At 44.4% G+C, this 15,049-nt stretch overlaps 1 protein-coding gene across 2 annotated transcripts; it reads right to left on the reverse strand.

The window, feature by feature from the left end:
* Positions 1-8,675: 8,675 nt before the first annotated feature.
* LOC135090825 (uncharacterized) lies at positions 8,676-12,223 on the reverse strand. 2 transcript variants are annotated; one of them, XM_063987908.1, is made up of 2 exons: positions 12,150-12,223; positions 8,676-12,049 (listed from the first exon to the last, which is right to left on the reverse strand). In XM_063987908.1, exon 2 carries the CDS (start codon positions 11,184-11,186, stop codon positions 8,814-8,816), a length of 2,373 nt encoding a protein of 790 aa, XP_063843978.1. In that variant the 5' UTR covers positions 11,187-12,049; positions 12,150-12,223; the 3' UTR covers positions 8,676-8,813. The 2 variants fall into 2 exon arrangements, with proteins under 2 accessions (XP_063843978.1, XP_063843977.1); XM_063987907.1 differs by having other exon boundaries at positions 8,676-12,077; positions 12,150-12,207.
* Between the last annotated feature and the right edge of the window lie 2,826 nt (positions 12,224-15,049).

Raw genomic sequence — 15,049 nt, forward strand, 5'->3', positions numbered from 1 at the left:
AAAATCAGGCTCAAGTCAAATGCGAAAGTAATAAACAGTTACAGTAATTCTTCAGTTACAGTAATTTTGCAAATGCGAAAGTACTCACTAACTTATTTTTTGTACATGGACAATATGGACAAAATTAACATATTCAACATAACGTACTCAATGGGAGAGAAAAAAAAGTGACGAATATATACAAAAAACTTAACTCCAGACATAATTTTAATAAATAGCCATGGATCTGAACCCAAAAAGAATAAGTAAATAAAATTTACAGTCACAATACAGTAAAATCCCTCTTATCCAGCATCAACGGGACCGCCGACATGCCGGATACTTGAATATTGCCGGATACTTGAATAGAAGTGAAATTATGTCCACAATCACCACCCTACACTCACGCATCTTACCATAACAAAGATCAGCTGATCTTAATCAGCAGCTGATCTGATCAGCTGCTTAAGTGTAAGCACAACACGCTTCCTCTTTTCTACAACTTTAGGCATGATGAAGGCGTCAGGCGATAAACAGTGCACACGCGGGACTGAGTCACTGAGTAAACAGTGCAGTGGGCCGCGGGTGACGCGAAGCAGTGCGCTCTGGTGGCAAGGGGACAAAGTATGCCTCGCGCGGGAATTTTAATCGATTTTACGAGTACACATTGATTTTTTATTGATTTTAAGGCTCAGGGAAAAATGTTCCGGATACTTGAAACTGCCGGATACTCGAATGCCGGATGAGAGGGATTTTACTGTACTTACCTTATTAATTCCAACAAGGAGATCCACAATGGATCAACCATTCTTGTGAGACAAAATCTGAATCACAAAATAAAAGACAATTACGACACAGATATTATACAAGTTACCATTGAGACGAAAACTGGTCCTATCAATATAGTCACTACCAACCTTCCCCAATGCAGATCATATTTACCATTCACAGACTTCCATTTAATAGCTTCACAAGTTACTCCAACATACATTATAGGAGACTTGAACGCACACCACCCTTCCATAGAGAAACGGAAAACCAATACTGTCAGTAAAGATCTTGTTATGTTAATTAACAACAATAAACTAAAACACTTAGGACCTGACTTTCCAACTTATTTATCACGTATTCATTTATCCACCCTCTGACATCGTGCTTTCCAACAGCAAAACTTATAATATACAATATAATACAGCCTGGACCACCACCTCCTCTGACCGCTTACCTGATCTCATAAAGATTACATCACACCCTATCAAAATCTTTTCCCCACCTCTACACGATCTAAAAGAAAACCAGTTGGAATGAATTTAAAAGGGAAGTCAAACTTGAAACCAGCAACATCAACACAAACCCTCACATATCACAGGAAACACTAAACAAATCTCTTAAGAAATGGACTACAGCTATAACTTCCACGATGAGAAATCAAATTTCTACAAGAAACTATAAAAAAAAAACCTATTTATAATCAAAGAATAAAAGAACTACAATGGTGGAATAAACTGTTAATTCAAATTAGTTTGAGTTATGGATGTAGTTATGCTACATATATCACACATAAAACAATAAAACAAGCTATAATAAAAGAATGCATAGATCAGAACCAGAGGAACAGGGAGAACAAAATTAAAGAAATTAACTATTTATACAAGGATCCCAAAAAATTCTGGCAGAACATAAACAAATTAAAAGGAAACCCAATAATTTTAAAACCATATCTAATTCAAAATAACAAGAAAAATATATGACGAGGAAAATATAAAGGAAATTTTGAGACATATTTAGAGTGATGTCTTTAGAATAAGCCCCAATGACAATCATCATTTTGATAAAGCAACTGACCAATTAGTAAATAACTACATAAACAACAATAAAACACAGCCTCGTGTTAACCCAAACAACCCAAATGACAACAACTACTTCACTTCTAAAATTGCTACCCAAAATATAAAAGATATATAAAAAAAAAAACACTCCAGGTCACATCAAAATTAATAAAACCATATTTCAAAACCTACCTGAGGATACGCTGGAAACATACACCAAGCTTTTAAATATTTCTCTGTCCATGGGCAACTTCCCCAGCGCCTTTAAGCACGCAAAAATCAAACTAAAACCTAAACCCAACAAAATAACTTCAGACCAATTAAACTTAAACCTTTATCATTACTAGAAGTACCGGGTAAAATATTCGGAAAAAAAAAAATCAACATTAGAATCAGAACCTACCTCGAAACAAAATAACATACTACCGCAGGGGCAACACGGGTTTCGCCAACATCGCTCTACGGATGCCGCCCTAGCATTGATGACAGAGGTAATCTCAAAGGCTGCTGCAGAAAAGAAACAATGTTGTTTGGTTATACGCGACGTCTCTAAAGTTACTGACAGAATCTGGATAAATGTATTAAAAATACAAGTTACAACAAATTCAATAACCTTCCATGTTATCAATGTTACTTTGCAGTTTCTTAGACAAGAGAACTACTTCCTTCTCTCTACATAATTTTGAAGGTCCCCCTTTCAGTCTGTAAAGCAGAGTCCCACAAGGAAGTTGAATCTCTCCCACACTTTACACCATATACATTCACGACATCCCCCCTTCCCCTAGCTATACATGGAATCAACGTTTTATACGCTCATGACATTACTCAAGTGGTTATACAACCTGGAAAATCTAGAAACATGCTAGCCAGAAAAATAGAGAAAGAAATAAACATCAATCCTTATGAAAACAAATGGAAAATTAAAACCAATACAACCAAGTTCACTATCCTCCCCATAGCTTTAAGGAAAACTACTCCAATCACCGTTATAGGAGAACAGATTCCCTACGGTGAAAACGCCAACTTGCTAGGTCTAAAACTTAGTAGGTACGGTTATAAAAAAAATAAATAAATAAAAAAAAAAAAAAAAACATAAAAGACATATCCCAAAAAGCCACAATAGCGCTGAACACTATCAACAGATTAGCAAAACGACATTAAAATCAAATCACATCTTGTGGAAGCGCTTGTTCTCCCAATTCTGACATACCCAGTCTTCACTCTAAATGCTCTTTCGGACTCACCGGTGGTGCGACCCTGGTGCCGGTGGTGCGACCCTGACTAATGCTGTCGACTAGTGTGGTAGTGTGCCTCGTGTCTTGTGGTACTGTTCTGTGCGGGCAATAAAGACGAGTGCTAGTGAGCCTGTGTTTTGTTGTCCCTTCCCCCTCTCAGTAGTCTGCTGAGTCCAGACAGATACCGCGTGTGCGTGCCTCGCCCCCCACTAGGCAAACGGGCCCGACCACGACAGCGGTAGTGGATTCCTGTTGTGTGTGCTGACCGCCTTGGGCTGCTGTAAGTAAGTACTGTAAGTAAGTGTGTACCTGAAGGCGCCTGAAGACCGAAAAGGGGCATGCACAACAATATTTTGCTGTGCTAGTTGGAGACCAAGGCAAGACCTGGGCACCTCATTTGGCTTGTGAGCATTGTTAGAGAACACTAGAAGGTAAAATAGCTGTTAGTTTTCAAGAGTAAAATCCAATTAAGAATTAAGAATAAAAATAAAACAAATTTAACAGAAACTCATACCGTTGTTCTTCTACAGGATGGTATAAATTTGCTATTCCTAGAATATGGTGTGAACCTACTGATCACTCAACTGACTGCTTTTTCTGCATGGTGAATCCTTCCAAACGCTGATCTGGGAAAAATGCACCTGCTGTTTTCTATCCAGACATTCCATCTTCCATTGCACCAGTACCACACAGTACTGATCTTCCTGTATCAGCTCCTCCAGAAGTAAGTCAACTATCAGAAGAAAGCAGCTAGTCAGAAGATGAGCTAAACAAAGAGGAAGACTGTGACATCATAGATACAGTTGTAGTTAGGAAGAATCCTTACTGCCCAAACCAGAGACCTCAATGACCTCATCAGAGATCTTGGTTTGACAAAGTCAAATGGTGAGCTTTTGATTTCAAGGCTGAAGGAATGGGATTTACTTGATGACAGTGTGCAAGTGACCAACCAAAGAAAACGTCACAAACATTTGTCCAGCTTCTTTATAAAAGAGGACATGGTATGCTACTGCAATGATGTATCAGGCTTGTTTGATGCTATTGGAATTGCATGCAATGCAAATGAATGGAGACTCTTCATTGACAGCTCCTCCAAAAGCCTGAAAACTGTACTTCTGCACAATGGAAACAAGTATCCATCTCTACCTCTTGTTCATTCTGTGCATCTTAAGGAAGGCTACAGCAGCGTAAAGCTTCTACTGGAAATTTTGAACTACAACAAGTATTGCTGGGAAGTTATTGGAGACTTCAAGATGGTGGCTTTCTTGATGGGACTACAAGGAGGTTTTACCAAGAATCCCCGTTTTCTTTGCCTCTGGGACAATAGAAACAGAGCAGTACATTACCAGAGAAAGCACTGGCCTCCAAGGACTGACACTACAGTGGGAGCACACAATATCAAACATGAGCCATTGGAGAATCCTCGAAAGGTTTTGTTTCTTCCACTACACATCAAACTTTCTCATGAAACAGTTTGTTACAGCTCTTGACAAGGAGTCTGCTGCCTTCAAATATCTTCAAGACTTATTTCCTAAGCTTTCAGAGGCAAAAGTGAAAGCTGGTATCTTCACTGGACTACAAGGACAATTATGGAGTGCTCAGAATTTCTACAGAGACTCACAGGAAAGGAGAAAAAAAAAAGCTTGAGAGTGTTCATTGCTGTAGTACAGGGCTTTCTTAGCAACAACAAGGTTGATAAATATATGGAACTGGTTAAAACGTTAGTGAAAAGCTAAGGTGAGATGGGCTGCAGAATATCCTTGAAGAATATCCTTGAAGGATACCCTAGATACTCACCTCAACAATTTCAAGGAGAATATGGGAGCATATTTAGAGGAACAAGGGGAGCGCCTTCCACCAAGATATAATGAACTTTGAACAGAGATATCAGGGATCCTTCAATGAAAACATGATGGAAGGCTACATTTGGGAGCTCATACGTGAAAGTGATTTATTGTATTCACACAGAGCAAGAAAAACTGTTCATTTTTAACCTTAAAAACTAGTTTCAGAAGTTTTAAAATAAATGTTTGTGTCATTTGAATTTGTTTTTTTTTTGTTTTCTGTCCAAAATTGGTGAAAATGGTGAAATTTATCTATTTTGGGGCAAAAATCATTGTAAAAGCCACAAAAGCAAAGTTGGACAGGAATAATGGATATTTTCTATTGCTTTGCAATGAAAAAAAGGAAAATAACGCTTGTTTATCAAAGAAAAAATCGTGTTACGTGGTGTTATTAACAAATGACAAACCAAGAATGTTCATTTTAGAAGACGGGGACAATTGTGCCATTCATGAAGAGGTGAAAATTATATGGAAGATTTTATCGAGTTGATGAAGGGAGGAATTGAGTTTCGGTGCATTAAACAACAATAAGTTTGCTGTGCCTATATCACAAATTTTAGGAAGAATTTCTGTAACCTCCCTGTGTGTGTGTGTGTGTGTGTTAAATTACCAAAGGGCTGGACGTCTATGAAAAGACGTGGAAGTGTTGTAACCCAAGAACCAAGGAAAAATTAAACATGTGTAATGAGTGCAAAACTAGGGCACAGTTAACCTACCTTAATTAGGCTCACCAAGCACTCACCACAAGAACCCACTGATTAATTTAAAACCTCCTGCTTAGGTTCACAGAAACCCGGGCCACAATTTAAAAATTTAATGGTTGAGTACATAATAAAGAAAACACAAATAAAATATGAGTGCTTAAAACTCTTAGAGGCCACACTGCTGGCACTCTAAAATACCTGATCCCATGAGAAAATGGGTAAATCCACATACAAATAAACAGGAGAAATAAACACTTCACGCACCAACACAAGAAATGTTATATGCCACTGACACTGTCCCACCCTAACCAGTACCACAGGACCCTCACACCCTATAGGCCCAACCGCACACCGACCCAACACGCTTAAGGTACACCACTACCACTACCCTGAAGTACTGCAGCTCTTCCTCCATGCACGGCGGTACTAACACCATAGCAGCCAGGGACAGCAAGTTCCTCACTGCAGCCTCCTTAGTTCACAGTATCTGCTACGGTGCCACCTCACTGACGTCCCACAGCACACTGCCAAGACCAAACTCCTGCCAACCAAGCGTACAAATCACCACCCTATCTCCCAATAATGTCCCCCAATGTACACTGTTTCACCATGAAAGAATACAACAAATCCCAATAACATACCTGCAAATCAAATGGCAAATCTACCACTAATCTGCACCCTGTCTCGCTCTCGCTCGCCTCTCCCGCAAAAATCGCCACAACAACAAACCTTCAGGGCCTTAAGACTCGTTTTGGCGGGACTCGCTGACTAGTCTGTGAGCCTCTCGCAGGCGCGCCCACTTCAACTTCTTACACTCACCCCCCCTGAACTTTGTGCATGCCCTCATGCACAATCCCCACAGCCAACACAAGACGAACCCGTTGCACCCCTTTCAGCAATCCTACTAGACCTCCTGAGTTGAGGGGCCTGAACCCCTTTAACCTGCTCTGAGCCTTCACCACTCTGTTCATCTGGCTCTTCACCAGGCCCTAGGGCATCCTCTCCCTCCTGCTCAACCACTGAGTCCACTTGTTCCTCTGAGTCCGGTTCTGGAAACCCAAAGTGCTTTAACACTTCTGTCATATCTGGCATTTCTACTTCTTCCTCCTCTGGTGGCCCTTCATTACTTGTCGCTGCTGGCACTTCATTACTTGTCCCTGCATGGCCCTCACTGCCATTCCAAGGACGCAAGTTACTGCGATGTAACACCTTACTACAGCCGGACTCACCTTCTGGTCTGACCCTATACACCCCACTCACCCCATCCAACACCTCCTCAACCTCCCACACCTCAGCTGCAAACTTAGGCTGAATCTTCCTCCTACCTAGTACTGCATTGTCCCTTAGCAACACTCTTTGTCCCACCCTCAATGGCTCTGCTTTTCCTTGCTCCTGACGCTTCCACCTATTGGTATTGTGGTAACTCTTGATGTTCAACTTAGCTGCTTTCCAAGCAGCCTCCTGTGTCTCTCTGAGCTTCCTAATCCACATGCTATGGTTAATAGGCTCACTATCAGTTTCCTCACAGAACCTATCCAAAGGTAAATGGGGCTCCACACCAAACAACAAATAATGGGGTGAAAAACCAGTGACAGCATGGGGTGTGGTATTATAGATGGCAGTGAGGCTTGACAAGTGCCTAGGCCAATGCTCCCGCTGTTCCTGACCAAGGGGAACTAACATCCCATGTAAGGTGCGGTTAAACCTCTCACAGATCCCATTTCCTTGAGGGTGATACGGGGTGGTACGAGACTTGGCTACATGGTAATACTTGCATAGTTCCTGCACTAACTTTCCCTCAAAATTCCTACCCTGGTCACTATGTACCCTTTCTGGGCAACCAAAACGGTGAAAAATCTCCTCCACCAAGATCTTGGCTACTGTGCTTGCCTTTTGGTTTTTAGTAGGAAAGGCCAGGGCAAACTTGCTAAACACATCCGTCACCACCAATACATTTTCCTTGCCATCCCTGGCCGGATCCAGCAAAGTGAAGTCAACAACCAACACTTCCCAGGGGCGGTTGGCTTCCAACGTACCCAACTTAGTCTTGGCCCGCACACCCTCCTCCTTTCCCATGACACAGACTTTGCACTTTGCCACATACAATTTGATGTCTTCATGTAGTCCTGGCCAAGCAAACCTATCCTTCACTAGTGACGTTGTTCTAGCAACCCCTTGATGACCCCACTGATCATGAGCGGCTTTAAGCACTTCTGGTCTCTGATTCACTGGCAACACCACTTTCCACTTCCTAGAATCTGTCTCCCTTCCACGCCAGTAGATCACCCCATGCCTCATAATGAGGGACCCTCTCACTCTCCACCATTGCCTAAACTCCTCTACTTGTAGCAACTGCCTTAGTTCTGCTGGCCTCACTCTACCAATCATTTGTCTCCACAACTTCCCTACAACTGGACAAGACTGTTGCATATCCCTAAGCTGCTCCTTACTGGCACCACGCCATACCTGCATCACAGCCACCCCTTTCACCGAGGTGTTAGGACTGGTTTCCCATATCTCCTTCTCTTCCTCCCCTCCCTCAATCAATTCCTCGGGCCTCCTCGACAATCCATCCGCGTTACCATTCTCCTTCCCTGGCCGGTATTTCACCTCAAAATCAAACCTTCCCAAGTCACCCAGCCACCTACTCTCCACTGCCCCAAGCTTGGCAGAGTTCAAATGTGCCAATGGATTATTATTCCTCAGCACTATAAAATGTCCACCCACCAGATAGTGCTTAAACTGCTCTGTCACTGCCCACTTCAGAGCCAACAGCTCCAATTTCCTAGAGCTGTAATTGCTCATGTTCCGCTCTGACTTTCTGAGACCTCTACTTGCAAAAGCCACCGGATGCAACCTCCCATCATGCTCCTGAGATAAAACTGCTCCCAGTCCTTCAAAGCTAGCATCTGTCTCCACCACAAACTGCTTGCTGTAATCTGCACTTTTCAACACTGGAGCCTGACTTAACTTCTCTTTCAACAAGGCAAATGCTCTGGCCTCATCCTTCCCCCAATAATCACTCACTGCTGCCTTAGAATCACCACTCATCAAAGCATGCAACGGAGCAGCCACCTTCGCAAAATTTTTCACAAACCTTCTGTAAAAGGAGCAGAATGCGACAAATGCCCTGACCTACCTAACAGTGTGCGGAACTGGCCACTCCTGTACAGCCCGTATTTTCTCTGGGTCTGTATTAATTCCCTCCTTAGAAATGATAAATCAAAGGTACCTAACCTGGGGCTTTAGTATGTGGCATTTGGAAGGTTTCAACTTCAGCCCATGTTTCCTCAAAAGCTTCAACATTCCCTCCAGTCTATCCAGATGCTCATCCACACTCCGAGCAAACACCAACAAATCATCCAGATACACCAAAAGAGTCACAAAAACCTGATCGCTAAACACATACTCCATAAACCTTTGGAATGTTGCTGGGCTATTGGATAACCCCATAGGACAGCGCACATATTGATAATGGCCAAATGGTGTTACAAAAGCAGTCTTGGGCCGGTCTTCTGCCCGCACAAGAATCTGATGATAACCTGCAGCTAAATCAAAAGAAGAAAAATACTGTGCCCCGGCTAATGCATCTAGTGTGTCTTGTACCCTTGGTAATGGGAAGGCATCTTTCACTGTCACCTCATTCAGCCTTCGATAATCAACACAAAGTCGCAGCGAACCATCTTTCTTCCTCACCATCACTATTGGGGCTGCATATGGGCTCACACTCTCCTCTATTACTCCCTGTTCCAACAGTCCCTTTACATGAGCTTTAACCTCAGTGATACATGGGGGAGGAATATGTCTGTATGGAAGGCGAATGGGCACTGCACTATTGAGGTGAATTTCATGCTCCACTCCAGTAGCACATCCCAAATCCTGCTCGTTTTCAGCAAACACATCTCCGTACTCATGGATCAATCCATCCAGTCTCTCCAACTGTGCTGAATCAAGCTGACTCTCATCCACCTGCACCCCTAGTCTGTCCCTGAACTCCTTAACCACTGAAGGAGGTGCAGTCTGAGCTACTGTGTGTGTGTGAGCTCTTCCCACAGTAACCTCCCTTCCATGAGAAACTTTGGCTACCTTCCACTGTGGCCTGAATTGCACATCTGCTTGTCCCAGGTTACCCACTGACAGCCATCCTTCACCCTTAACCACTCTGGTATAACTGGGAAATATACACAAACCTTCAGGCACCCAGTAGCCCTCACCAGGCACTAAGGGCTCCAACACCACACTATCTACATCTACTTCCTGTAAACTTTCCACAAACACTCTCATTATTCTTCTGGTACCAGCCGGGATTACTAAATCCTGTTGCTGCTGAATTACAGCAAACCCCAGAGGCTGTTGTGTCACCCTCAATTTTGCCTCAATGGCACGGACACACCTGCCCCACTTCTCAGTTAGCCCCAGGTGCACGGCTCCCTTCAACACATTCATCCCAAACAGCACTGGCAATGTAGTGCCCTGCACCACACCACTCTCCCCACCACCACCTTTCACAAAAAGTCCACAGTCTTTAACACTTTTTCCCTCAATTTCCACATTCACCTTCACATAACCCAAACAGGGAATTTCCCTCCCATTTGCATCTGTAATCCGAATGTCCATCCCATAGATCACAGCTTGCTTGGGGAGGAGGTGCTGTTTGTACCATTCCTCTGTCACCAGACTGACCTCAGCACTAGAATCAGCCAGAGCACTTACAGGTATACCATTCACCAACGCATCTATCCTCAGAGTCTTTCCAAACAACTTAACTTTCCCTCTTTTTACATCATTCCGTTCCTCGGTCACATTAGTCACACTCCTTATCTGAGCTGTAGTGGGGACCCTGTCGTCAGGCCTTGAGAGCTGGCCCCTTGTTCTCAAGGACTCCCGTTTTCCCGCTGTCTTGGACACCAACTCCTTGAACCGTTCACACTGATATCCCAAGTGTCCATGTTGTCCACACAAGGAGCAAGATGGTGAAGAAAGGGTACTCCTCACAACTCTCTCTGGCTTTTTCCCACTCACTAACTCTGCTTCCTCCTTCACAATCCGCTCAGCCTCACTCACTTGGTCTGCTGCTCGCTGAACCATGTCCTCCCACTTCACAGGCTGGTGCTTTTCCCACCATTTTCCCAACTTCACTCCTACTTTTCTGTCTCTCAAATTCCTACAGAACCATGTAGTTAGCAGCCATTGCCGTTCTTTATCTCCCTTGTCTCTCACTTTGTACATTTTATCCACAATAACACCCAGAGAATCAGCAAATTCCCACACTCCTTCACCCGGCTGTTGAACCCGAGCATGCAGCTGTTTTTCTAAGTCTGCATAATTCAGTTCTGGTCCAAAAGCAGACCTCAAACAATCAAAAAGGTCAGACACAGTCTTCACAGTACTGTTGCGGACCCTTCGACGGGCTGGGCCTTCCAAGAACCCACACAGGTATGACACTCCCTCAGAGCCCTGTAATCCCAGCTGCTTTATTTTCTCTGTGGCATCCTCTACCCAGTCATCCAACTCACTGGCCTTCCGTACCCTTCCAGAGAATTTTCCAATAGTGGGGACAGGACGTGACCACACCATGTTTTGCATGTGCCCCATTTGGTCAAACTTATTACACAGTTATGCCACTGCTTGGGATAACTGAGCATTGGTACTGATTAAGTTATTAACTACCTCTGGGGTCACTTCCACCTTTCTGCTCTCCTCCTTACACTCCACTTTAACCCCAGCTACACCTTGGCCATCAACATCACCCAAACACAACAAATCCTCCATTGTGCAGGAGTAGTGCCACACTAACACTTAAGTGGATTCTGCCAAAAGCACTGGACCCAAGCAGGAGTTTGAAACAATTTCCCCAAAAGGGCATAAAACTACGCTCTGCTACCAATTGTAATGAGTGCAAAACTAGGGCACAGTTAACCTACCTTAATTAGGCTCACCAAGCACTCACCACAAGAACCCACTGATTAATTTAAAACCTCCTGCTTAGGTTCACAGAAACCCAGGCCACAATTTAAAAATTTAATGGTTGAGTACATAATAAAGAAAACACAAATAAAATATGATATGAGTGCTTAAAACTCTTGGAGGCCACACTGCTGGCACTCCAAAATACCTGATCCCATGAGAAAATGGGTAAATCCACATACAAATAAACAGGAGAAATAAACACTTCACGCACCAACACAAGAAATGTTATATGCCACTGACACTGTCCCACCCTAACCAGTACCACAGGACCCTCACACCCTATAGGCCCAACCGCACACCGACCCAACGCGCTTAAGGTACACCACTACCACTACCCTGAAGTACTGCAGCTCTTCCTCCATGCACGGCGGTACTAACACCATAGCAGCCAGGGACAGCAAGTTCCTCACTGCAGCCTCCTTAGTTCACAGTATCTGCTACGGTGCCACCTCACTGACGTCCCACAGCACACTGCCAAGACCAAACTCCTGCCAACCAAGCGTACAAATCACCACCCTATCTCCCAATAATGTCCCCCAATGTACACTGTTACACCATGAAAGAATACAACAAATCCCAATAACATACCTGCAAATCAAATGGCAAATCCAACACTACTCTGCACCCTGTCTCTTTCTCGCTCGCCTCTCCCGCCAAAATCCCCACAACAAACCTTCAGGGCCTTAAGACTCGTTTTGGCGGGACTCGCTGACTAGTCTGTGAGCCTCTCGCAGGCGCGCCCACTTCAACTTATTACACATGTACGAAGGGAGAATGAAACAAATGTGAAGAAATGAAGAAGGAAGTAAGAAAGTAGAAAGGATAAATAAGGGAAGATGATGATAAACACGAAAGGAAGTACCATTATTACAAGAAGTTATCACCATCCTGATAGATGGGAGATGAGACGTGACCACCGAGGAGAACAAGATGCGGTGAGTCATGAAGAGATTAGCAGCAGATTACAAGAGATACCCAGGTGGATATCATTCAATTAGTATACAAGGGAAGTAGAGGTCACCGGAAGCAAATGACATGTACAAGACGGACAGCCGGCACAACAAAGGAAATGTTGCCTCCGTGTTCCTGACTAGAAGATACTCGAGAATCAACCTTATTGAAAGTTAAGGAAAAAATAAACTGTATGATCGAAATATGGGGAGATGAATATAGTTACTTGAAGATGGACCTTATTGAAAGTATAGGAAAAAGAACCGTATGATCGAAGTATGTGAAAAATATAATTATTCGAAAGTGAACTTTACTGAAAGTTATAGGAAAAAAAAAAAAGTATGATCGAAGTATTGGGACATAACCCTTATAGCAATAAAAGTCTTGTTGAGGTAAAAGGTCGCTCTAACATCATATGCATATTATGAGGTGTAGGAGACAGAGATAGACAGAAGGAAACAAAGAGAAAAGCTAGATGGAGCTGTCAGACCAGAGAGGATCAAGATGGGCAAGCCCCCTGTCACAGTACGAGTATTTTATATTTTAGAGCCAGGCAGTTGCAATGCAGAGTAAAATGTTGATGTGAAAGACCGCCGAGCGGAAAGAAAGTTGTTGTTGAACATGTGTATGCTAAATATGATTTGTGCTATAAGAGTTGAAGTGAACTAGTATATGAAGCATGGGTAACACTAAGGAAACTAAGTCATTAGAGTAGAGATTATGGAAACTGAATTCATTATAGTTAATCACAGTAGTGAAGATGTGTGAGAGGAACTAGCTGTGGAAAGCTTAGCTGCAGAGAGGTAGTGAGAGTTGTGTTTACGTGGTAAAATTGATGACATGGCGCGAAGGGTAGATAAGACTGAGGGATGGATCTCTGTAGACTGTGTAGAGGAATGAGTCACCCAGGAACTATTGCTGACCTAAGGGTAAGACGGGCAGGCGAGGTGCCGAGGGCCAGCAGGAACGAAGCCCGGAGGGACAGATTCCTTTGTACCGCCACCGAGTTAGGGTGTAACTACTCCAGGAAAGATCGGAGCTCTACAATATAGACACAGGTGTTGCTTGGTGACAGGCCTCCTTAAGACCCCAAACACGTGAGTGCCACATCTGTATTACGAGGGGTTGATTGTCCTAATTAGCATAATCCACAATTAGTGATACGTTATGTTGATACAGTAATAGTTTGTAGTGCTACGAACGTCTTATGTTTATTATGTATGTCTTCAGGTTTGACCGAATGCAATAAACGATTCGCGTCACCGTGTGGGTCTAAAATCCTTTACCTGCCTCCGGGCAGCTACAGTCAAATGTGAGGTCTTCTGTGAACCTCTAGCGAGCAACACCATCCGAAGGGAGATGCTGACGGGCCTCCAGAAGGGACCGATGCAGCTCGTCCTCGCAGAGGACGGAGCAGAGAAGTGACGTGCGGAAAGGTGACGCGCGGGGCGGGCATCCTCGTCCTCCCAGAGGACGGAGCGGAGAGGTGGCGCGCGGGGCGGGCATCCCCCTCAGGCCAGATCACCGAGGGTGTGTTCGTGTGCGCGTGTGCCAAGGACGGGCGAGCAGCGGTCGAGGCCCATCCGTTCTGCCTCGAGGGCGGGCAGCGAGTGTGTGTGCGTTTGTGCGTTGCTGAGGGCGGGTGCGCAGCACGTAGAGCACCTCCGTCCTACCTCGAGGGCGGACACCAAGTGTGTGTTCGTGTGTGCGTTGCCAAGGGCGGGCGCGCGGCGCGCGGGGCACCTCCGTCATGCCCGGAGGGCGGGCAGCGAGTGTGTGTTACCTGGATAGGACAACGGATAGGACTGGCGCGGTGTCCTCGTTCCGGGCGGCCGGGGGTGTCCAGCGCACGCGGCTTAGCCGGGAAGGGAGAGAGGTAATTAATTTGCACATGGGTGTGTGTGTGTGTGTGTGTGTGTGTGTGTAAGTATGGTGATATACACTCGTCACACAGTGTGACGAGTGTATATCAGATGGTGAACAACGAACAAGGAATCTGTCATGACGACAAAAGCAGTGTGTGTAAGTATGGTGAACACCACACACAGTGTGACGAGTGTACATCAGATGGTGGACAACGAACAAGAATCTGACGTGACGGTAGAAGCAGTGTGTGTAAATGAGTATGGTGAACACCACACACAGTGTGACGAGTGTACATCAGATGGGGGACAACGATCAAGAATCTGACGTGACAGCAGAAGCAGGGACACTAGTCCTTCAGTGAGTAATTCAGTGAGTCCTTAAGGGACACTAGTCCTTCAGTGAGTACTTCAGTGAATCCTTAAGGGACACTAGTCCTTCAGTGAATACTTCAGTGAGTCCTTAAGGAACACTAGTCCTTCAGTGAGTACTTCAGTGAGTCCTTAAGGGACACTAGTCCTTCAGTGCGTCCTTCAATGAGTCCTTAAGGGACACTGGTCCTTCAGGGACATTAGTCCTTCAGTGAGTCCGTCAGTCCTTCAGTCAGTCCTTCAGACTGTTCTTCAGTGAGTCTGTCAGTCCTTCAGTCAGTCCTTCAGTCAGTTCTTCAGTGA

Source organism: Scylla paramamosain, chromosome 36 (genome assembly GCF_035594125.1).
Source record: "Scylla paramamosain isolate STU-SP2022 chromosome 36, ASM3559412v1, whole genome shotgun sequence".
NCBI classification, from domain to species: Eukaryota; Metazoa; Arthropoda; class Malacostraca; order Decapoda; family Portunidae; genus Scylla; species Scylla paramamosain.

Coding starts and splice junctions, on each gene's coding strand:
- LOC135090825 (XM_063987908.1), bottom strand. CDS start 11,186: ATGGGGCACATGCAAAACATGGTGTGGTCACGTCCTGTCCCCACTATT.